This window comes from Pagrus major, chromosome 15, assembly GCF_040436345.1.
Source record: "Pagrus major chromosome 15, Pma_NU_1.0".
In the NCBI taxonomy this organism is placed as follows: domain Eukaryota; kingdom Metazoa; phylum Chordata; class Actinopteri; order Spariformes; family Sparidae; genus Pagrus; species Pagrus major.
In genome coordinates, this window is record NC_133229.1 from 14394883 (window position 1) to 14419468 (window position 24586).

A 24586-nucleotide genomic window follows, 5' to 3' on the forward strand; every position below is an offset into this window, starting at 1 on the left:
CAAATGTGTTTGTCAATAGATAATATTAAATCCGCACTTGTGTTTTTCTTTATGCTTTGGTAATGCTCAGATTATTCAAAGTGGCAAATTATTTGGATTACTTTTATCTTGTAAATGTACAACGAGCTATTGAAGCCATTGCGCACATTCTAAATTTGCACCACAAGGAAATAATGGCTGTGTGAGTTTGTACGTGCGCGCATGCTTGTGGGCATTTATTTAGGTGTGCGCGTGTGAGTGCATTTGAGTGTGTACTCCACACTAGACAAAATCGTGGCATGGTTTCTCATTTTCCAGTCCAGTACTGTCGGTAATGTGAGAGCATGGCTAATCCCCCGGAGTCTCACATCATAGAATCAAACTCTGCCAGTTAGCACCACATGCACTCTGCATCTCACACAAACACACACACTCACACACAAACTACACACACACACTCTATCTACAGAAGAACTCAGAACTGAAATACCTATGCATTAACACACATGGAACACATAAACACCAGCACTAAATATGAATATGAAATGTGAAGTGTGCATAGGAAGTGTGCATCTATTTATGCTGAACTTTAGCGTGTGCGTATCTGGGTGCAGCCATTTTCACCCCCTGGGGGTCTAATCACAGTGTCCTGGCAGATCACTGGAGAACACTTTCTATCAGCAATTAGAAAATGATTATATTTTCTTCTCTATTTCTTTCTCGGGCCCCCCCGAGTCACTCTGTGTAATTTCAGTCTGTCTCTCTGGTCAAGCTCGACACACAGCGGAGTTGAGGTGGGAGGCTGTTCTGTGGAACCTGAATCAGTGAGTTAGAGCCTCTTTATCGGATGCATACAGAGAGTAGAACCAGCAGTCTGCACACCACTTGTGTACTCTTGCAGTTGTGTGTGTGTGTGTGTGTGTGTGTGTGTGTGTGTGTGTGTGTGTGTGTGTGTGTGTGTGTGTGTGTGTGTGCGTGTGTGTGTGTGTTGCGTGCGTGTGTGTGTGTGTGTGTGTGTGTGTGTGTGTGTGTACAAACGCCTATTGTTACAGGGCCAGGTGAGTGCCCAGTCGTCCGGGTAAGGAGCGGCTGTCTGAGTTGATTGGCATGCTAGTCAGGCCACTGAAGCTGACAAACTAATTTAGAGGCATGATGTCCACACTGAGTAGGTCTGAGTCCCTGATGCACGTTACCTCCCACCACCAATCGTGCCTGCCCCTTCCATCCAGGCAAAAAAAGAGATGTTACTATTAATGGTTTGTCCACTTATTTTCATTGGTGTAGGACCATTGGCTGTGTAAAATATGAGTGGAGCTTCCAGGTCTGAAAAGTGAAGCTTATGCTGAAGTGTCTTGAACCTGCGTTTGGTCTAATAGCCAGCAGGGGGCTACTCTTCTGGTTTCAGAAAGAAGCCTGATTGTATCTAAGCTTATGAGAAAATTAACCTACTTCTCACTTGATTTATTATATAAGTGAACAGTTTCCTTGCCCGATGATCATTTCAGTAGTAGGCCTATCAGTCCAGTATTAGTCAGTTTCTAAGCACAAGGACAGGGAATTTTTCAAAACTGACAACCTACTTCTAAGATTTAAAAAAAATGCATTGTTTTTTTTTCTGTACTTTTGTATATACAATGTTTCTTTTTCAATTGTGAAAACTATGAAAAAAAAGTGGAGAAAATTTGCTTAAGCCATTGTCAAGACAAGCCAAGACATTGTCACACAAGTGACAAAGCCTTCTAGCGGCTGAAGGAACAGAGCCACATAATCAAACAGAATGTCAGACTGTTAAGTTTCTTCTAACATGACTAACCTTAACTAGGTGTTTATTATAGTGGCCAGCTGATTCTTCTAATCTTGACTACAACTACTAAGTAGGGGTGATCTGTCCTCTGTGCCCAAAGCTAACCCGATCTTACTCACAGGGGATTAATCATAAAATAAAATTGATTAGCAATTGAAATGGTAACTTGTAACAAATTTAGAAGGCACAGTTGAACAATGTTGTCCTGACCAATCAATTAAACTGATTAATGTAAATGCATGTGTGTATTTTAAGTTGGTTTTATCATATTGAGAACCTGAGTAATGCAGGAGTCAAACTGCATTCCCATTTTTTACTTTCTCCAGTCCCATAATAAAATAGTAAGACAGATGTAATCAGCAGTAGTTTTTGTCCCTGTTACCTCCCTCCCTTTCTCCACCTTTTGGCCTCAATCCCGACTAATTACCCAAAGGCTCTGCTCTCTCCGCTGGCCTGCCTCTTCTACTCTACGCCCACTCTGTGAGCTTTGTTCTGAAGCTTCCCTCCTCTCCATTCCAGGCTAGGTACAGGGCAATAATAGAGCAGCAAGCAGGGAGTGGGGAACACAGGCATGGGTTAATCTGTTGACCCTAGCCGTTGTGCACTGTAGACTTACCATCTGACCATGATTCTCTGGAGTCTAGACCTCAGCTATTACTATAAACTACCTGAAAGTGAGTGATTCTTGAACCCTCAAAGTGCAACTGAAGGTTCACAGTGTCCCCTTAAGTAATGTGAAAATACATGTGTATTCAGAAAACATGATTTTTGGAGGCATATTGGTTTGGTTTTTATACTTCACATAGAATATTGTCACATGTACTAATAAGTGAAAACATGCAGGAAAGATATCCTGTAGTTTTCACATACAGTATATTGACTTTTTCATATTTATGCAAGTCAAAGATGAATTTTTACAATTAGACACATTTAAGATAAGATAAGATAAGATGTACCTTTTTTTTATCCCCCATAAGAGAAATTCAATTTGGCACAGCAGCAAAGGGAACAAAGAACAAAAAGTAGTAATAAAATCAAATAAAAAATACAATAGTACAATAGAATAGAGATGCTATATACACTCGATGGATTTATATCCATAAATGAATTTAAGGGAATCATTAAAAATGTGGTGAAGGTGAAACTGTGTTTAAATAGTTGTTCTTCTGTGTTATATTGAATTTTTGTCAGTCATGTTTTATGTGTTGCATTTTAATCTGTTGTGATTTTGTACGGCTTCTACCTTGGCCAGGTCTCTAATGTAGAAGTCTTTTTTTTTTCTCACTGGTAAAGTAAAGGTAAAATAAAATAAATAAAAATGTCAATATCATCCCATATTAACAATTTTCACGACACAACAATCATACAAAACTAACGAACAAATACTGTAAAACATGAATTCTGACTCTCAGAAGTTGCATGCACTTCATTTTATAAGAGACTTTTTAAAATAAAATTGTTGTAAAATTGTTGTTGTTTCCCTGTAATAAAGACAGAAGAAAAATACTTTTTTGGTCAGGCACAAAAAGCTGTGAAGGCCAAGCCAGTTAATGAGCTAAAGAGAGCTCTCAGAGGGAGGGATGTTAACTTTGCAAAGGGAAGCTTGCCACTTTGGATTTAGATCATTTCAGTCCAGTTGTGCTTTATTTTTATTGAACATATGGTCAGTTCATCACCAACCTCCTCATATGAAATAATCTGTGAATTACTAGAGTGAACCAAAGTTCAGTGATGTCATTTTTTTCTTCCACATCTTTAATGTTTAGTGTTACACTTACACTTTTCCCTTTTAAACATGTAGTATAAAAATATTACTGGTTTAATGATAATATGTGTAATTAGTAGTTAAGGAACTACAGATCAATGGTAAAAATGTATTCAAAATTAATCCATCAAAGCCATAAAGCAGATGAAAACCAGCTTTGTGTCAAATATTGACTAACAAGTAAGTGTAAAGGCAATACCAGCAGTAAAGTACTGTCTGTCTGATGAATTTCAAGTGTTTGGTTCCACTGCTTGTAGTTTGGGCAAAAATATACAATATCAAACTGTTTTTTGGAAGACATTTAGTTTTTTTATGTATATACTTAAGTAAACTTTTGACATTTTATTCTCTATATATTATCAGAATTTTCTTATGTATTTTAAGGTTTTCTTAAAAAAATGACAAGCACTTCCTGTCTCTCTTTAGAGATTTAGCCACTGCTTTCAACCTGATAACCTGGTTTTAATGGTGTACAGTATATATTCACATATTTTTGTATTTTTACATATATGGGGAATGATTTCACTCATCCTGTTAAACATGCAGTATGTGGCAGCACAGAGGAGCTGCTGTGCTGTCAGCTGCTCTGTATTAACAAGGCATAGGTGAATCAGCGCCCAGTAGACCTGACTGAGCTTCTGATAACATTCACATGTCACTATGTAAAGACTTCTTCAGGTCTTATAAAACTCATGTGGCAGGCAAAAATAATCACAATGAATTGTGAGGAATTTTTTTGGTGGGTGGGAGACGCTGGGCAATGCAGGAGGGAAGAGAGAGAACATTAAGTGTGGCGAGGTGAGGGCGATTGGGTGTCTTCTCGTTTGTTGTCTCCATCTGCTGGGTATAATTAGCAGGCAACAGCCACATCCACAAGACGCCTGAGAGCAAGCGAGACTGAGAGTGTCACAGAGAAGTCTAAGAGAGGTGAGAAAGCTAATGAGAAGGACTGTAATTTGAAAAGGAAGAGAGGGAATAAGAAAATATGAGAGGAGGACTCAAGTGGGTCTCAGTCTAATATTTTAACCTGTGTAACTGAAGCGAATAGAGAACACCAGGCACACTTGAACTTGTTAATGAGAACAGTGCAGCGTTCATAATTTGAAATGCCCCTCTTTGAAGGAGTGCAGAGACTATAACAAAGTTAATGCAATTCATCAGCCCATGTGAAGTGATGTAGTTCATGAGAAATGTGCAGTGTGCTAGACAGTCACTATTCTTAGTCTTAGAACTTTAAAGAAGTGTCTTGTGTTTCAAAAATTTGAGGTGGGATTTTATTCTCAGCAGACGCTCATCTTATTTAAAGTGATTAAATAAACATACTATATTTTCCTTTCAATAAATGTTGATGAAGGTTCTCAGTCATCCAGGTCATGGTGAATCTAGGTGCTGTATCATAGGCAACTGGACTTGTTTCAGTTTCTTGAAGACATTTCACCTCTCATCCAAGAGTCTCCTTCAGTTCTAACTAACTGGAGAGGTGTTGGCTGGCTTTTAAACTCTGTGTGGGAGTGTTCTTACAGAGTCGTTAAGGACACGTGTGAACTCTGAGTTTCAGAGTCGTTACGGCCACTTGTGGGTCGTTGGTCAAACCGGCCTTCATGTGGGTTTCGAAGGCTAGGTGAGCACAGGTCTGAATGGTTGTTAAGCTGTCTGCGGAGAGAACTCAGTACAGCATTGTAGGTGGGTGATAAGTAATGTCTTAGGCCACCTCCTCTGTTCAAAGACGGCTGTTCCAGTTTGACGTTGACAGATTATTTTACTCCTCTTTCAAACCATCTGTCTTCTCTGGCCAAGATGTTTACATTGTTGTCCTCAAAGGAACAGCAGAGTCTTGACCTGACGAGTTGGCCCTCCTGTGTTGTGCCATTCGTTTATGGAGAGGTTGTTTTGTCTCCCAATGTACAAATCTGTGCAGTCCTGGCTGCATTGAACCGCATAAACTACATTACTCTGTTTATGTCTGGGTGTTTTGTCCTCAGGATGGACGAGTTTCTGCCTCAGCGTGTTGGTAGGTTTAAAGCGAAACGGGATATGATGTTTATTAAAGATCCTTATGAGTTTCTCAGATGTTCCAGGGACATAGGGAATGATGATGTTGTTACGTTTTTTTTCTCGTCTCCTCCTCTCTGTCTGCTCTGGATCTTTTAGTGGTTTTGACAAAGGTCCAGTTTGGGTAGCCACAGGTTTTAAGTGCTCCCCTGATGTGTTTCTGTTCCTTCTCCTTCCCCTCTGACTTAGTGGGCACGGTCTCAGCCCGATGGTTTAAGGTTCTGATGACCCCCAGCTTGTGCTCCAGTGGGTGATGAGAGTCGAACAGCATTTTTTCTTTAACTGTTATTTTTATATGGAAAAAGGACAGGATAGGACAGTGTAAAGAAAAATAAAAAATTCTAATCCCTAAATTTAGACTCAGACAGGGGATAAGATTGCATCTATGCATCTATCTGCTTTTATCTAAATGGCTCACATGTGATAATTTTGAAAAAGCTCTTTTGTCACAGTTATTCCTAAATATTTTAATGCTTCACTCTCCCACTGGAGGTTGTATTTGTCCTGCAGGTTCTTTGGAGCAGTAAAGTTTGGAGTCATTATCTGTTCTTTAATATCTTAAGCCTGATAAATACCCCAAATCAGCAAGCAGTGTTATCAGTCCTATAAATGATTTTTTCCGGTTCCTCAGGAATCTAACAAAGGTAGCACTATTTGCAGATGAATTGGTGGGCTCAATTCATCTGCAAATAGTGCTACCTTTGTTAGATTCCTCCATCTTAATGGCGTTGACAGCTCAACTCTGTCTTATTTGTTGGCCTAAAGGTTCTATAAATAAAGCAACCATACTGTATTTTCCATATTTCAAATGGTCATGTTGGACAGTGTTTGCAGAGCACACGTGGAAAATGCAACATACTGTTGTCCAAATGTGTCACATCTCATTAAATTTGGTCAAACTTCTTATGTATCTATTGTATCTTAAAATTTAAAGAAAATCCAAAAGAAAGGACTCAAATTATTTAATTGTTTAAGTCTTTGGAAGAATATACAAAATTTGGTTAATATTTAATGATATGATTAAATATTTGTAAAAGGTACTCTGTGGGTTACCCTCCTTTTAAGATAGTTTAGATGAGTGTGAACCCATTGGCAAAAATTTGTATTGCGTCGTCTGTGTACTTGCACGTGAGAACACATGCAGAACACAAACAAAACAGAGATTCATTTGATAAAAGCAATGCGCCGTAGCACTGCTAGTGTTTAGAAACTCCACAGGGTTCCTTAAAGATGTACAACTTTGCCATTCTCCCATCAAAATTTATTGACAGTGGTGTCATGACATTCTTACAATTGAACTGTAATTGATATACGGTGCAACTTGAATTTAGTGTATGTGAATTGGCAGTAATCCTAGCATACATTCAGTAAAAAAGTGAAGAAGAACAGGAAGCTGGCAAAGATATAGAAGCAATGAAAGAAGGACAGACAATGACAGATGAAAAAAAGGGATGCAGGAGAGGCATGTGGTGGACTGGTTGGAGGTGGTGGGTCAGCCTAAGGCAGACAGAGAGACAAAAACTGTATCCATATTGTATGAAATAGAGACATACAAGTAACTCATCCACCACTTTCCCTTCCAGAGGCTCCTGCATCCCAGGGGTAATGTTGAATTATCCACATTGCCAGTTGCGTTTGTCCCTCTGACTTTCTTATCTCTGTCTCTGCTTCTCTCTCACCTTCTTTCTGTCCAGGGAACACCAACAGTGTTTTTGCACTGGACTACATCAGTGGGTCCCTGACGGTGAATGGTCAGCTGGACAGAGAAAACCCACTCTACTCAGCTGGATTCACTCTCACTGTCAAGGTGAGCTGAATGGGAAGCGGGTGGGAGATGGAGGGACTGTCACAGCCTAGAGGAGAAATCGAAAGTCTGTTTCACCGATGGATCAAGAGAAAGCTTTGATATTATAGTGTACTGAATCAATGCAGTGTCTGGGTTTGATGCAGTACTATAAGTGAAGTAAACATAATTTCTATAATTAGTAAAGATTTCAAGGTCAACAGTCACTTAACACTGACTAAACACAAGATCCTGCAGTGCCATATGTGTTTACAGATGCTTTACCAATATGCCTACACACAGATGTGACCCTGACAATTTCAAGTACCTCTATGTAGCTTCAGTAGAGGCACTTGTGCTTGTGATTCTATGATAATGTCGCCTCCTGAGAGGCTTGTTCAGTGTACTGCCACGGAGGACAGGAGGAGCGGAGGAGAACAAGATAAAGGAACGGGATTTAGAGTCCTCAATGCTGAGGGCTCCTTTGTTCTTCCCTCTCGTTCTTTTTTCTTCTGTTTGAAGCAGGTGCCGTTTGTGAATCCCTCCATCCCTCCGCTGAGTCTAAAGTCTATCTCACTTTTCTTTTTAGAATTTTAGTCCTGCCCTCTTACCCCACCCACGGCCTTCCCACCTTGTCCATGCCAATACTTTTTTTGTTGTCATTTCTTCTCTCCCAGTATTGTACACCAAGTGGTTCCCAGAGGGTGTCGGAGGGTGCGTGAAATGGATTTCTAAGTGCTACTGAAAGTGGAAGGATTTGTGATCAAAGACCTAGTTTCTTTGTGTAACTGCACTGATACATTTTGGATTTTGATGGTATATCAAATCAGTCGCACCTGCACTGCACAATAAATGACCTATAAAAGAATCTAATGGCCTCTGGCATGGCATCTATTTACTCACGTAACTGCAATTATTACTCATAAAAAACAGGTTGTTTGACAATTTTATATGAGAGACCATTGAGATACAACTGTCGCTAAGGTTTAATACAAAAAAAAAGATTCTGGCTTACATATTCCAGCCTCAGTCTATCTGTTTAATTGAAATCAATAATTACATAGAAGAAAAGTAGAATAAGCGAAAGTGCTGAAAACGAAAAAATGTCGCCCAAAAATGTATTTATAAGATATGGATTTTTTCCCTCTGTATTTCTCTCCTCTCTCTGCTTGTGCTTTCTTAGGTGGTGCTACTATTGATTGTGGTGTGCCATAGTAATACAACTAATTTCTCAACTTCAGGCAGCTTAGATAGTGCTGAGCGTATGGAGGTGGAGGTCAAATGATTCAGTGGCGTTGGGACGAGAGAGGCTAAACTACCTTGATTACCCAGAGACCAGCATGTTGTTCCTGCCTCTTCTCCTATTGCCTGTGACACTCCTCCATCAATAAAAGACCACGGCTGCCCATTCCTATCTTCTTCACCTATTTTTTTTCATTTCAGAGGCCTCACATCTTCAATACTCAGGCAGCCAGGAACAGAGACAGTGTGTAATTGTGTCTTCTCAATAGGACTCCTTTCACCTAAATCTCATTGTGTCTACATGTGTGTGTGTGTGTGTGTAAGTGTGCATGTACATGTGCTGGCCCTCTCTTGGCCTCACTTTGAGCCTATTTCTATGATTGCCTTGAGTCTGTCCGTCCACCTTTTGATCCAATAAATGAACAACTGTAAATACCTGGCTGAGATTGCGTGCTGACCGCCACCATCCAAAATGACATTTTCGGTGCAATCAAATGCATCTCATGTCTCCCTCTCTCTCCCCCCCTTCCCTCTGTTGCTCTCTCTCCCCCCCCCCCCCCCCCTTTCCTCCGTTGCTCTCTACAAGGCCACAGAGTTGAAGGATGATCGCAGTCCATCAGACGCAACAGTGATGACGACCTTTACCATCCTGCTAATTGACAAAAATGACAACGCCCCAAAATTCAACAGCTCTGAGTATCGGGTCCGCATCACCGAACTGGCCCAGGTGGGCTTTGCCCTTCCTCTTTTCATCCAGGCTGAAGACAAGGACGAGGTGGGTGGATCACATCCTGATGGCTGACACAGTCACAACATTCTTAACATTAAGCTGATACTCTTATCAAGATATGAATGGAATGACACTAAGCTGCCTCTCTGTCAATCCATAAGTATCAATATCAGGGCCAATCCCTGCATATTTTAATGGATAATAATCAGATTAAATAACACTGATCAAAATATAATCCTTTTACTGTACTCTGTGGTTCTCTCCACCTCAGCCAGATGGTGTTGCATCACTGTTCTCTTTTACGACTGCAAGCCTCTACTGTGCAGCATTTTTGTTTATATTGTGTGAATGTGAAAAATTATTCTAGCGCACAGGTGCAGGTAACTCTGAGTTCAGACACAGAGGTTGGCAAAACACATGGATTTGCTAACAAATCTGCTGGCTCCTCATTTTTAGCCAGCATTAACAATCACTTTCCTCGGTTAAAATAGTAAACGTAGCAAGAAGCAGGCCATGTCAGCTGTCGCTTATTAATGTTAATTATAAGATTAATGACTTGACGATAGTCCAAAAACTAATTGTGTCTGTTGTCTGGTTAAAGTGCTCTCTGCAGTCTACTCTCAAGCTGATAATTTCACCTCATTCTCAGAAGCCTCATTCTTCAGTTAATCTTACCTTCATATTATATCAATAATTTCATTTGAACACACTTAATAGGTTTGAACCAGCCACTTCCGTACTTGGATCAAGTGGCTTGTGAAAAATATGTGTGTCACGTTAAGTATACTACAGATATTAGTGTGTTTGATAACTATTTAATCAGCATTTAAGTAAATCTAAGTATCAGATCAAGCTCTATATTAGCTGATACCCAACATAAAAGGGATCGGATTGTGATTGGGCTTAAAAAACTTGATCAGAACATCTCTAATTGTTTGTGCAAATAAACTTCTTATTATTGGTATTATTAATGAACAATCTGTGGCATTTGTAGGGACTAAGCATGTACTCCAAAGTCTAACAACTGGCTATTATAGAAGAGATCAATAAAGGATTGATTAGTAAAGCCGTCTCATTTGCAATACATTTCACTCTTGATTTGATCGGTAAGATTTAGTTCAAAGACAGTCAAGACATGTGAGTGGTGTGTACTTACTGTTTTCATTTCTAGGTTTAGATTTATCTTGTTTATAAATGCAGCAGCCAAAAAGCCACTCAGCCACTTTATAAAACTACTTGGATGGCAGCAGTGCGTGTGTGTGTGTGTGTGTGTGTGTGTGTGTGTGTGTATGGACTGTCAGCAGCAGTGTACAACAGCACACTTTAGCGTGTTTTAGTGTGTCCGCCACTTCCCATTAGCTGTATCTATCAACCTACTGTGGTGACACACAGTCACACACACCCAGACACCAACACACACACACACACACACACACACACACACACACACACACACACACACACACACACAGAACTCAACACTTTTTCACTTTATACTTGCTCTGCCACTCTGTCTCTCTCACTTTCCCTCACATGTGCAAATGCTCGCTCACACGAGCGCATTGGACTACAATTTAATTTGCTCTGGAAGAGATGGGATAGAGCATCAAATTATACCTAACGAGGAAAATCAATCACCTAGGGTGCAGATAAGCCGAAAGCTAGTCAACTCTGATTGATTCAGGCACAGCAGCCGGCAGGGTGGAATTTGACAGATAACTGCGAGTCAAGTGAATACAGAAAAAGGTAGAGAGTAAAGAGAGACAGACGTATGCAAGAGGAGAGGAGAGGAGAGGAGGAAAAATGGTTGAACAGAAAGTAGCCTGCAATGGAGCAAAACCAGAAGTCTGAATAATTAGTGGAGCACGGAGGAGCAGCGAGAACAGCAGCCAGGAGCGGAAAAAAGCACTTGAAGGAGAGATAGCAGTAGTATTTAGCAGCAAGTCTGTTTATTCATTCCAAGCATGGTGTGTTAAAATGGCGAGGCAGAGAAGAGAGTACCGTGAGTGTGTTGCTGCAAGCAGGTGGGGTGAGGACCCAGACACCTGGCATGTAATAAGGGGTCTCTCTGTATGTTACCACACAACATTTTATCACTATTACCAAAAGCAGCCGCTTAACTTTCCAGTATCCCTAAACTGAGATTGCTAACTGCAAATGGGGGAAATCGCTATGGTAATTCTGAGAGGGTTTTAACCAGGTTCACCAAAGATGTTGCATTAGAAAGCACTCCCTCTGGACCAGTCCATTAGCAACAACAGCTCAGTTGTCATGTAAAAAAAACAAACTGCATCAGAAATAGCTCTAGGAAACCGGATCTTACTCAAAAATGTAAAATGCAGTTGTGCTCTCAAATTGTGTGCTTATAATACATATAAATTGCCAGCACTCTACCAGACTTGCATTGAGACCCTGCTGCCAGAGTGCCACCTATACATCCATTCAAAGAAGGAAAATCTATGAGACATTTTTTGTCTTGGAGTTTTGTATTGCTGTTTTGATCCTTTAAACCTGCATGTCAGTGCCGATACACAAACTCATTCACACTCCGCTACACCTGCGCTGTAATCTCACTTTTTCCGAGTGTGAGGGATTATAGGCAGACGTTTCATTTCTTAGACTATGACACAAGTGGTAGTTACCTCTCTCTGTGTCTGTCGCTGCCTTCACATCCTCTTCTGCTCGGGTTAGCATCTATAAAACTTTTGCTGCTGGAACTTGTCACTAAACTTTGTGGCAGTTGCGTCTGACAGGGTGCTTTTATAGGGGGCTTCTAAAGGCAGAAGCAAATGGACGGGCAATTACATTTATGGGCAGTTTGAGGTGACATCCCTGCATATTGGATGGTCTTTTAAATAGGAGTCATCAACCACAATGGTTCTCTCAGAGATGAAAACAAAAACAAGGGGGCTATTTTAACCGCCAGCATAATGCCAATCGACCAGCGCACCCGTCTTCCTCTGTCTGCCACGATGGCTACATGATTGGCCGCCCTGCAGCTTTATATATCAAGACAGGAGGGATCTAGAGATGTTTTCTCAACTCAAGACAGCCACAGGCTTCTAAAGGCTCTGATGCCATTTTGACCCTGACTTGGTTTATATTTACCCACAATGCCTTTGCACTTCAAGATTTATCTAAGAAAGAGAAGTCAGAGAAAGATCAAGTTTAAAGGTACCATATTTAGAGGTTATTCAGAATTGTTATATAATAAAATAACCTTGCTGTACAGACCCACCAAGTAATACAGCACACTGTATTTCTAAATCAGACTTACAACATACAGTACAGACACATGTATCTGCATTAAGGTAGATAGTCATGACGTAGATAGCTATCATGAGAGATCATCATCTACCATCCAAACACACGATGATCACAGCACATGGTTTAAACTTTCTTCACTAGCTGGCTAATCATCCCAGGGACAGACTATATACAGCTCTAGTGTCAGCACAAGGGGATTTACTACATGTTGCACTCAAATGACCTTGATGTGAAACAGAACAGTGCAGGCTTTATGTAGTGTGGGATAAAGAAGAATTCAGATGAGGATACGAGATGAACGTGTGGTTATGGACTATAATTTGGTTCTTATATGTTTTCTGCGGTCTAATCTTGACATCAGTTCATGTTATTTCATGCAGCAGGCTCATTCTAATTGTGATTATAGTTTTCAAAACTGCTTAAAATGTAATCTAAACCATCAGCTGATGGTGTGTGTGCATAGAGCTTAATAAGATGGGGTGCCACCAAGGACCCTAGAAGTCAGTCACAGTAATGGGTGCTGAGAGGTCAGTCTATATAATGACTTCAATAATTAATTAAGTAATTGGTGTGCAATATTCATGTTTTTTGTATAAATTTGAAAGACTAATTATCAACGACAATTCACAACAATTTGAGAACGTTGTAAACTACAGCAGACAGCAAACTTACAAACCAACATACTATAGGTCAAAGCAGCTACAGTAACTACACAGCACAGAGACAATGATAGACACAGGCGAGAGACGTCCTACCTGCCAACATTTAGCAGCTGTTTGAACACTGTTTCAACTGATTTCCCCATTTACATTAGATTATGAAAGACAACATTTTATTGACTGCAATCATGTCAAATTTTACAAATACAGTAAACTACACTACAGTTTGAACACTGACACTGAAAAATAACACCTTATAGTCACGTTGCACTAATGAGAGACATGTGACTACATATCTCTCTCACTTTGTTGTCACTTATGGTTCTGTCTGTCTCGCCTGTCTCTATTTGTTGTCTATTTATTGTTTTTTGTTTATTGTTTACTGTATGGCACACGCACCTTCGAGACCAAAACAAATTCCTTGTATGTGAAAACCTACTTGGCAATAAAACTCTTTCTGATTCTGATTCTGATTCTAAACAGTAACCAATATAGTCTATCTCTTTGTAGCCCATGGATAAATTTATCAGACTCCCTTAAAAAAATGTTTGAGCGTTGTTGAGTCTGGAGAAACATTATAAACTTTGTAGGAGATACACTAATAATAAACACTCGTTAATGGGGCACCACCTCCGTTATTTTGTCTATTTGAATAATCCGGAGGTAATTAATCAAATTCGACTGGACAAGTTTAACTTGTATCAATTCTAATCAATTTCAGATCAATTTATTCATCTCATATATGAAGCAGTGAGATTCTACACATATCCATCGGTTCTCCACATTAAAAACAAACCTGCACAGACAACGACATGCGGTTAAATATGTTTATTGACTAAATAATTCAGGTTAAATAAATGAAATGGCAATTTAAATGAATAACACAGGTAACAGGAAATGTGAAATAACTAGGTCATGGGTTATTAGTGGAATATGGGCTGATGGTGAGATTATGGGTTAGGTTGAAGCATTTAAATATTACGGTAGTAATTTTTAATACTAACGAGACCCTAACCGAATTTCTCTTAAGCTAAAAGATCAGAACCAGAGCCATAAACCATCTCATGTATCATGTGTGAATCCAGCTGTTGTGAGTGATGGAGAGCCTACTTTCTCAGCCGAGTTGCGGGGCCGCGGCAGCGGATTCCCTCGGGTGATTTGCGACTCTAGCTGGCGGTCCGATGGCCGGGGTCAGCTCGTCCGGTATCAGTCGGTTGGGCACCTCGGTCCTTTGTCTTAGGAAGAGGGCAGCTGGTCCCGTACCGATCCGGTGCAGATCTTGGCTCAATGCCCAGCGGGATGATACCGCTAGCGAGCGCTGGGGCTTGTCAAAGAGTCTGTCTTTCGTTGGAGAACCGCTTGCACGGTCTCGGACACAGCAAGTTGCTGTAGTCGTGATGATGATTGTGATAAAGATGTTCTTCTTCGTTTCTTCGAGTGGTTTTCAGGCTCTGACTTTGTAAACTAGATTTAACTTCTTGAATAAAATAACTGAGGTCGATACGTTGATCAGGCGGATCTTCCGTTGTTAGTTAATGCAAGATAATCTAAATTAAGTTCACTTCTTCAAAAGCGGGTTACGATACTTAACGGTATAAAACAAATTAAAACAGAACTTCGTTCTGGTACAAACTTAATAAAAGAAGCTAATCAATACTGCGAAAAATATAAAATGAGAAAAATCAACGCGTGAGCACTTCTGTTGAGATCGCTGTCTTGGAGCGTGTTTCAAAGTAAAGTGAAGAGCTTCAAAATAAGTTACAAAAGAAAAACTTAAACAAAACTTTTAAAAACAAAACAAAAACTAAACTAAACCTAAACCTGTAAACAAAACTAAACAAAAACTCAAACTGAACCGAGAGACGTGATCTCTCCGTCTTATTACTTGCAAATTGAGGCGTGTCTAGGCGGGGCTTACCGGCTTTTATCTCCAAGATTTAGTGGAGGTGTTAAGATTCACAGAAACTCACTGAACTAAACCGTGCTTCACCTTCTCAGTTTCTCACCATGGCTCAATAGATGTACTTTGTCTATCATGACAAGGATTATGACGTGATTAAACATTAATTATACATATTCAGCTTAATACTTGTTAAAACAAAGACATATCAGAGTCATTTACTGGTTATAACCATGAACATATTAAACAGAATATTTCTCGTCCAACTGTATCAGGACTCACCATCAGGAGGTGCTGTGGTTCCACCGAACACAGTACAGATTAAACATTAAAATTTGATCTCAGTCAATCTTAATCGTAGAGAAACGGGAGAAAGATCAGTTTTATGAGCTTCTCTTACTGTTTCTTAATATGTTAGAAATAAGATTGTGAGATACTGACTTAATGGTTAATTAGACATGGTCTGAAATCTGGAAGAATACAGAGGCCATTTGAATGGAATGTGAGCAGATAGCATCCAGATGTGTCATAAATTTAAAGAAGACAGAGTAACAGCATAGAAAAACACATCAGAAGGTGTCCGATGTCCACTCTGTGAATGTTTGTGGATCAGAAGTCATAGAGACAGAGAGAGAAATAGGTAGAAAGTGATCAGGCGTGTTACTTAATCTGCAAATGTAAAGACATTGTATTAACACATTCTGAAGACATTCGTTCGTCCCTCCTGGTGAACTGTCACAGGTAACTTCATGACCTGTGTGAGGAGGTTCTGGTCAAAGGGAAAAGAGAGTTCAGAAATGGGAGTTTAGTTGTAAATTAATTAAAACTGTCCTCATTTGAAGTCTTTATGGTCCAGGAAACACTATCCTCTCTGCCAGGAGATAAGATGGCACCCCTGTAGCCTGTAAATCGTCTTCATCCAGATGAAAGGGTTAACGAGAAACAACAGGCCTCAATATAATGCAGAGGCGATGGACAGAGGTTCCTACAACTTTGTGAGATGCTGTTTCTGACAAATTCTTAATTTTTTGGCCATCTTAAATAAATTCAGCAATGCTTCAAGCCTACATTAAGATTTTTTCTTTCTTTGTGGGAAAAAAAATGTCTGTTTGTCACATGTAGAGTGGGGAAGTGTGGGGAAGGCATGTAGAGATCCACATTAATGCTAGGTGTGAACTGATGAACTTGTGATCAGATCACCAAAGACCCATGTTAATACCAGATATTACCACCTTCATAGTTTACAATAATGCAGCACAGTGAGGATACATTTCATAGAGAAGAGGAGCAGACCTGATTGCTTGTCACTGTTAACAGAGACTCCAGTCTGCAGTATAGTTAATAAACCTGACTGGTAAACCAGTGAGTTGTAGAGTAACACTAGGTTTCATGATCCAACAAAGTTTTTATATCATGTGGACATTTCAGCTCATATTCTCATGCTCTCTCTTCCCACTCTCTACGTAAGCGCTCCCTCCCTGTCCTTAACCACTTTCACTATGTTGTACATTGTATGATTGTATGTGATTAATAAAGAGTCTCCTTATCTGAATCGAGGGTCTAAGAAGGTGTCGTATACTGTACATGCTGATTGTACAGAGAACAGATAGATTACTAATAGAGTACCCTGTTACTATATATAAGGATATTGAGGGAAGTGTTGCATAAAGATGCTGAGATGGAAAAAAAAAACATCTTGCACAGAACTGATAAGAGTGAATGGAGCTTGCTTGCCTGCTGATGCTGCTTGTCAAGCCTCATGATCAGCATCATTATGGAGAACATTTATTATCAACTGCATTTTGTTTTTTTAAAAAACGACAATAAAAATGTGTGACACATGTAGTCATTCATGACATCAATATAATAGCAAAGACCAAGAAGCATTTGCATTCCAAGATTTCTAATATCATGCTGTAATCACCAGGCCGACAAAGGAATAAAAAACAGTCATGTTCTTTTAACCTAAACACACAAATATATTTCCCTCTTAAATTGAGTTTTTTCAAGCTCTTCTCTATCATATAATCAGTTCACACAATATCCTGACTTTTGACCTCTTACGATTAGTTGTTTGTGATATTTGTGATTTTATTCTACTGTCACTGTCACTGTCAGTGTGAATGATTAACAACTATCTAAATACTTAAATGTCAATAAAAATTAAATGGTACAATTTGGTGAATCTTGAAATTTGCCTTTCTGTATATATTTATAGATAGCATCTGTACCTTTTATAAATTGTATCATTGTCCATCACCTATTCATAGAAAACTGGATAGATATACCATAGCAGAGATTTTTTCGTCTGCATTCGTCACTGGTGCAAGAAGGTGTATATATCACCACCACTCCTTGCTCTCTCACAACAACCCATTTGTCTCTGTTTTTCTCTACTCACCTCTCTCTTATCCTTCCTGTGGCAGGGGGTGAACAGCATGTTCCAGGTGTTTCTGACAGGAAACAATTCAGAGTACTTCACCATCTCCCCCACGGCAGTACAGGGGCGTGCCGACATCAGAATGAGGGTGGCCATGCCGCTGGACTTCGAACACATTCGCAGTTACAGTTTCTCAGTGGGTTTGAAACTTATTACTAGTATTCTTACGTGGGAGAGTGAATTCTGGGATCCTGAGAGTCTGCAGAAAATCATACAGTATCAGAGAATAAATGTAAGGCACAGATTTCAAGCTAATTATTGCTGAAGAAGTTGGATGCTTACAATGTAAATGTCTAACAGATTGGTTTTGTAAAGAGATACAAAGTGGAATAAGAGAAGGAAATCTTCTTTTCATGATCAATCATTGAGCAGTCGGAGACAAATCAGCTACAGTACATTGTCCTTCTATGAGAATGCCCTTGAATGAACTCTGGACTGAGGCTGATTTTTAAGCAACATGACTGAATGTAGCTTTGTTATGTTTCTTGCAACTTATTTGTTTGGACACAAGGCTCAGTCAGACTGAGGCTGTATCACTTTCTCCACACTGCAGACTTGTTTGAACAGTGAAATTGGTATTTCATCACCTCAATTTACCCCTCAGTCATTTACAGAACCAGAGGGTGCCCTGCTCTGTGTATTATCCAAGATCCCCAAATCTTAAACAAGTCACAGTGAAAAAGTTGCGATTATAATTGTTAGGATGTTCAACCTGTACATTTTCTCCTCTAACTGAATTGTAATATCTAAGACTATATTGAAATCTTAGTGTAAATATACTCCTCATTGTCTTTCCTCAGCTTTATGCCAACGAGTCCATGTCCGACCATGTGGGCTTTGCTCGTGTCTACATCGAGCTAATCAATGAGAATGATAACCGGCCCATCTTCAGCAAACCACTGTACAACATCAGCCTTCCTGAAAACACACCTCCTGGCACCTCACTGCTACGCATCCTGGTGAGTATTGTAGGAAACCACTGTGCAGTGTAAACTATGCACAGCTGATAATGTGATAGATTTCACACAGAGGGGATTCGTGTGATTTACTCCTGAGGAGAAATCTAACTGGAATCCAAATAGATTACAATAAAACCTGACTTGTACAAGTAACTTTTATTGGATTTGTTTTATTGGGAATCAAATCTCAGCTTGTTTGTGTACCCCATGTGACCATTGCTCTCTTGAGACTTCACCATATGAGTTGTCATTTACTGACTCAGGCTAGGCTACCCTGCTCACATATGCTCGAAAACATCTTTTAAATATTCAGTACAATCTGTGATTCAACTGTGGCTTGTAAATAAACCCCATTTCATCACATCATTATGCAAACTTGCTGAAAAACAGGATTAAATACAACACGATAGTGAGTTCAATTTTGGTAATAAAGGTTAAATTGCTATGTATGTAAGTCTAGAATCATCTCGGCAGCTTTCAAGTGATTACTCTCAAATTGCGGCTCATAGCCTAGACAGAGTTTCTGCCCTCAAACTTAGAGTACTTGCAAGCATTACATAGCATTACAGAAATATCAGTTCAAACTGGATTACTTTTATCAGAGGATCTTAAAATGTCTTACTTTTCATATTGGATTAATTTTACAGATATCGATAAAAACGTCAGGACCACCTGCATTCAAACTAATCCAATTAGAACACTGTTTCAGCATTTTTTTCAGAAATAGTGCTGTATTATTTGTTCCCTCCAGGCCTTTTAGCCTTTGTTTAGTTTCTCACAGTTGAAGTGTCCTTGAGGCGGCTCCTCCTCATCTTATCAGAGTACCACAATATAGCATCTCAGTTGTTGACTTGACCAGCAGCCACTTTAACCAGATTCCCCCCAAAAAATCTCCGGCCATCTCCAAAAACATTATTATTCATTACGAGTCATTCCTGTGACAGAACGCCCACATTCCACTAGATACAAGAGCAAAAAAGCACAGTGTGAAAATCAATAGTGTTTATAGACTGGGTGCTCATGAAATGGAGATTGCAGGGGCAGTCTAATACCCGATAAGTCTGGCTGATGTCGGCCTCGTGCTGGAGCGTGCGGCCCGACGTGGAATCCTGATTGCTGGCTGTAGAGAGTGAACGGGCTGTAAATAGAATGAGATGTGACGCCGCTCGGTGAGGACTGCACCGGCACGGATGGCAGCACTCGTATATATACACTGTTAGATGAGTTTTCGACATTTTGACCTGCCCCCACACACACAAACACACCCACACACACACACACAGTGTGGCACTCAAGCCCTCTGAGATGCCACTGGAGACAAAACACACATATAGACTAAACAGATGTTTCCAGCCCTCAACTAGCTGCGCTCTGAGGCTGAGAAATAGACACACATACGCATCCCAATCTACATATATACACAACATCTCCCTCCCGCAAGGTCAACACATGGCTAAACCAGACAAAGTCATTGGTCATCGTAGGCCTTTTTCCATTTATTATCCCCTAAGATTACCATTTACTTTGTATGTATGGTTGTGTGTGTTCAGTAATGTGTTTGCACAGACTTGTTTACATATGTGGGTTTGTCATAATTGAGTTTATTAGTAATTTAGACAATATGTTACAACGGCTGTAATCCAATGACAATAGCTGAGACTGTTTATTTATGTGCTGCAGTCTGATCAAACAAGCCACAGTTGCCTCTCTTGTGTTTGTGCGAATAATGCGGTATTTATTTGGATTGACACTGCATCCATGTATTATATGGAATAAGTTAGAAAGTCTAGTGAAGCACTGAAAGAAGTTAAATCCATCAAACTGCCGGTTCTCTGCCTCGTATTGTTCAGGCAGAAGTGGGAGTGGAAGTGGGGGGGGACATTTTTTCAAATTAATCACCATGAGGCACTTTGTTTTAGTAGAAATGAGCCCTGATGACATTCAGTCTTGTGCTAGAACTCTTTTCAACCTACTCCGTGACTCAGCACCAGGTAAAATAATAATATAACTTAACCTGCCATCACCCCACAATTATGTGGCTCGCCAAGTGCAGAAAAGCATGTTGAATAAAAGTGTTGATTATGTATGCGGCCCCAATAACTGGTTCTGTTACATCTGTACTTAATTCCAGCACATTTTATTCCAAGCTTTATGTTACAGCTCCTTACAGGGTGCACCTTTTCATGTTCAGTATTTCCTGTTTTCCTGTCACACTCAATCTCTTTCAGCAGTTTAAACAATCTGATTGTCTAAGTGCAGCGAACAACTCGAGGCATTACAATATAACCAGACTGTTAGGCTGAGACTAGCCTCTCGGTGCTCTTTGTCAGATGGCTGTGAGGTGCAACAGATGGTGGCCAAATTATGTTTTAGTACCTAAAGGGAGAACAACTCTTTCATTCTTATCCTCTCAAGATGGCCTGGCCAGCCTCCTTTGATATACAATAACACACATACACAAGATGGAATTCATTCAAGTAATAGTTGGACACTTTGGGAAATAAGCTTATTTGCTCTCTTGCTGTGAGTTAGATTAGAAGATTAATAGCACTCACATATTTCACCTGTGTGTGCATTAAGCTAGAGTCATGAGCCACTATGGTTATATTAGCATAAAGACTGCTAACGGGGGAAAAATGTTCAGAAATATACCTACCTGCACCTATAAAGCTCATTAATTAACACTTTAAACTCACAATTCCAACAAGATTCTGGGAAGGGCAGGAAATTGTTAAAGCATGTGACTTCCTGTAAAACCACAACTTGAGAGAAAGCTTTGGAGGTGCTGGCACAGTCCGAGGATTTCTTTCTACCTTTAGGCAGAGCCAAGATAGCTGTTCTGTCTTTATGTTGAGCTAATTTTGTGTTGGTTCTAGCTTCATATTGAGCATACAGAGTGGTAATCAACCCTCATCTATTTCTCAAAAAATGAGGCAATCGAGAATTTCTTAAAATGTTGAACTATTCCTTTCCAGGTCCAATTTGTAAGATAGTTGATTGCTGAGTTTCATTGCCAACTCGTCAATTACAGATGCTTTGGGTTGGATGGTCAGGCTGGCCATCAACCCAAAGTATCTGTGTTTGACGAGTTGGGATTGAGACTTAACAATAGACCTTTAAATAGAGTTGGAGACATGGACTATACAAAATATGGACAGAGCTTCCTTGTCTGAAAACCAATGAACAACCAATGAAAAAGTGCCATAAACCAACATTATTTCTAATGGCCAGCAGGGGGCGACTCCACTGATTTCAAAAAGAAGTCCAATGGGATGTAAGCTTATGAGAAAACGACCCTGCTTCTCATTTGATTTATTAACTCAGAAAACAGTTTCCTAATTAGTTTATGGTCTTAATCGCTAGTTACAAGTCGTCTTAAGTACACCATGATGTTCATTTTGTAAATTATGGTCCCATTTACAGTAAAATGGACGATAAAGCAGGGTATTCTTTAGAGCATGTCTGCCTTGTGATGGATGAGACACTACAGGCAGGTTCACAGTCAGACCGAGGCTTCAAAACAGTGGTCCACAAACCAGTAGGTGATGTCATGATAGGTTTACACTTTGGAGACAACCTTTGCAATTGTTTCAAATATACTATGAATGGAAAAATATTGTGGCGCAGAATATATATTGGATATTCAGAATAGCTCTTGTCATCAGTGATTTAATTACCGGTGATAGTTATGAAACAGTGTCAATCTGGCCATTAGGACAACAGTACTGAAAAGAGTTTTGCGTTACAAGAATGTGTAAGGAAAAAGACAATTTTGTGGCACAATGGTTACATCTGTGGATTAGTATTAGAGCAGAATGTACCTTTTCGAGTTGGTCAAGAAATGCATATTAGTTTGTACACTGGTGTATTCAAAACCTGTATTCAAGAACATTTTCAGTGCCCTGTCAGGCAGTCTTGACCTCCATGTTTCAGTGCTATCAATAGCAGAGAGGCACATCAAATGATTGTATTGTATTGTCACTACGAGATTGATGATACATTTCTCCCACAGTGAAGCAGTTCTTTTCTAGAGCTTAGTACACGGCGGTGTTCTGCAGTTGTGCAGTATACCAATAATGTGTTGGATGTAGTTTGTATGTAAAGAGGGTGGGGTCTGGATGATGTTTATATAATACTTTATACCTATGCTAATTGAAATTATGCATGTTGACTCCCAGTTGTTTTTAAAAAGTGCCAAACAAGCAATCTGATCATGTAATTGAAATGCTTTGTTTGGGTTAATATTCATAGCTCATCTGATCAAAGCTTATGTACAGTGTTAGCCAATGCATTACTCAGTGGCCGCTCCCCCATCCCTGTGGACACTTGTGCTTAACATAGGACCACACACATATATACACACACAGAGGCAGTGGCTGTTTAATATTTATGGTCTGCAGCATTACTTATCATTATAAATATTTATTGTGATTTACTCTTTTGTCTGGGTGCTTTTCTCTCTCGCTCTCTCTTTCTGTCTCTTCCACACCCTGGAGACTTTAGACACCAGCAGCTGCTCGTATCAGTGGAATCACTCTGGTTTTCTCTCCTTGGGTTTCAGAGAATTTTCCTTCTTTCATTTCATATTTATTGTATGCCCTCAGTTATTGTTGTTTTTCCCCTTTCTCTGTTTTACCATTAGATTGCTAATGGTTTTCAGGTGTTGCATCGATTCACTCTATGGTTCTCTGTCTGTTTCTGCTTGGATAACTCTCTCTCTTGCTCTTCCTACCGATCAGGCTCTACCTGAGAGGATGCGTATGTGATGAGGATATATGCAGGTCTTGTATGCATATAAAAGCACAGTTTACCTGCATCTTCCAATCTTCTTATAGTGTCTTTGCTGCTCTAAAATGTATCAGATGCACCATTCTTCTTGGCTTAACATCTTCTATGTCTTCCTCCAATGGCGCACTGTGTGTATTATGGGCTCTGTGCAGATGCTGCATGTTTGAGGGCTACGGCATATTGATAAATGCTTATAGCAGATGGTTATAAATTACAGAGTGGAGAATGTTTTGCTACCGCCACTGTTTAGACAGGCCTTTATAGGGTAATAGTCACAACAGTAATTATAATTCATTATTGTAATAAAAGGGGTGAGGCCCGGCTCTCTCCTGCATGCTGTAGCTCACACAGTGCCTCTGTTAATAATGGGGTGCTTATCATGGGTGTTCTGACATTGTGAGACGGGGTGTGAATGGGTGTGCAGGGCAGAGGACGAACAGGCGGGAGCTGACAGTAGAGAAAAGTCTGAACTTTCCCAGAGTTGGTTCACTATCAGTTTGCCAAATTTAGATGAAAAGGGAGTCGGGGAGTGTCATGAAGCTAAAGGATTGGTCTCCATCAGAGCATTTGTTTTGTCATCAGCTAATCCATTCATTACATTAAGACAATACTGATAAATAAAATTACAAATGTTCTGCACCACTGTATTTTTTTTAACATTTAAAAAAAGTATACTTGATGGCCAAAAGGTGTGCTATGATTACAGATAAAACTACGGCTATAGCTCGTAATTATTTTCAGTTAATCTGTGTGTTGTAAAAAGGGTAGGCGCAATGAGCTGTAGCTTCAGCCTACACCTTTTTTAAACTGCAGAAATCTTAATATTTGAGTAACTGCGTTTGTATTGTTTTCAATTGTGGTATTTGAGTAAATGCCTTTCTTTGTATAGTTTCCCGTCTTATCATTGCTATTATTGGTTGCGGACTGAATTAAATTTCAAATTTAGAAAAACTTTTCTATTTTCTCAGTTAATTGATGAAATTAGTCCATAAAATGTCTGAAAATTGGAGTCCTAGATGAGGGTCCTCATTTATAATATGTTCTTAGATATACTATATGCTTGATCTTTGTCTTAAGATCATTTCCCCTTACATTTGATTAATACAAGATGCTGAGCATGAAAAATCTTGCTTAAGCAGGTTCTAAGAGTCCCATTTATAAATTATGCACCTGTAATCTATAATCTCAATTCAATTTAAATTGACAGCAACTGTCTTG

The 24586-nt window shown here is 39.7% G+C and overlaps 1 protein-coding gene across 1 annotated transcript in view; it reads left to right on the forward strand.

Annotated features, from left to right (window-relative positions):
* Positions 1 to 24586, forward strand: part of LOC141009724 (cadherin-23-like) — a 163818-nt gene that overhangs the window by 84728 nt on the left and 54504 nt on the right. Inside the window, exons 11-15 of the mRNA XM_073482415.1 lie at positions 7295 to 7407; positions 9212 to 9400; positions 13262 to 13267; positions 17608 to 17757; positions 18422 to 18580. Coding sequence (XP_073338516.1) covers positions 7295 to 7407; positions 9212 to 9400; positions 13262 to 13267; positions 17608 to 17757; positions 18422 to 18580 — 617 coding nt within the window. The remainder of the gene's footprint in view (positions 1 to 7294; positions 7408 to 9211; positions 9401 to 13261; positions 13268 to 17607; positions 17758 to 18421; positions 18581 to 24586) is intronic.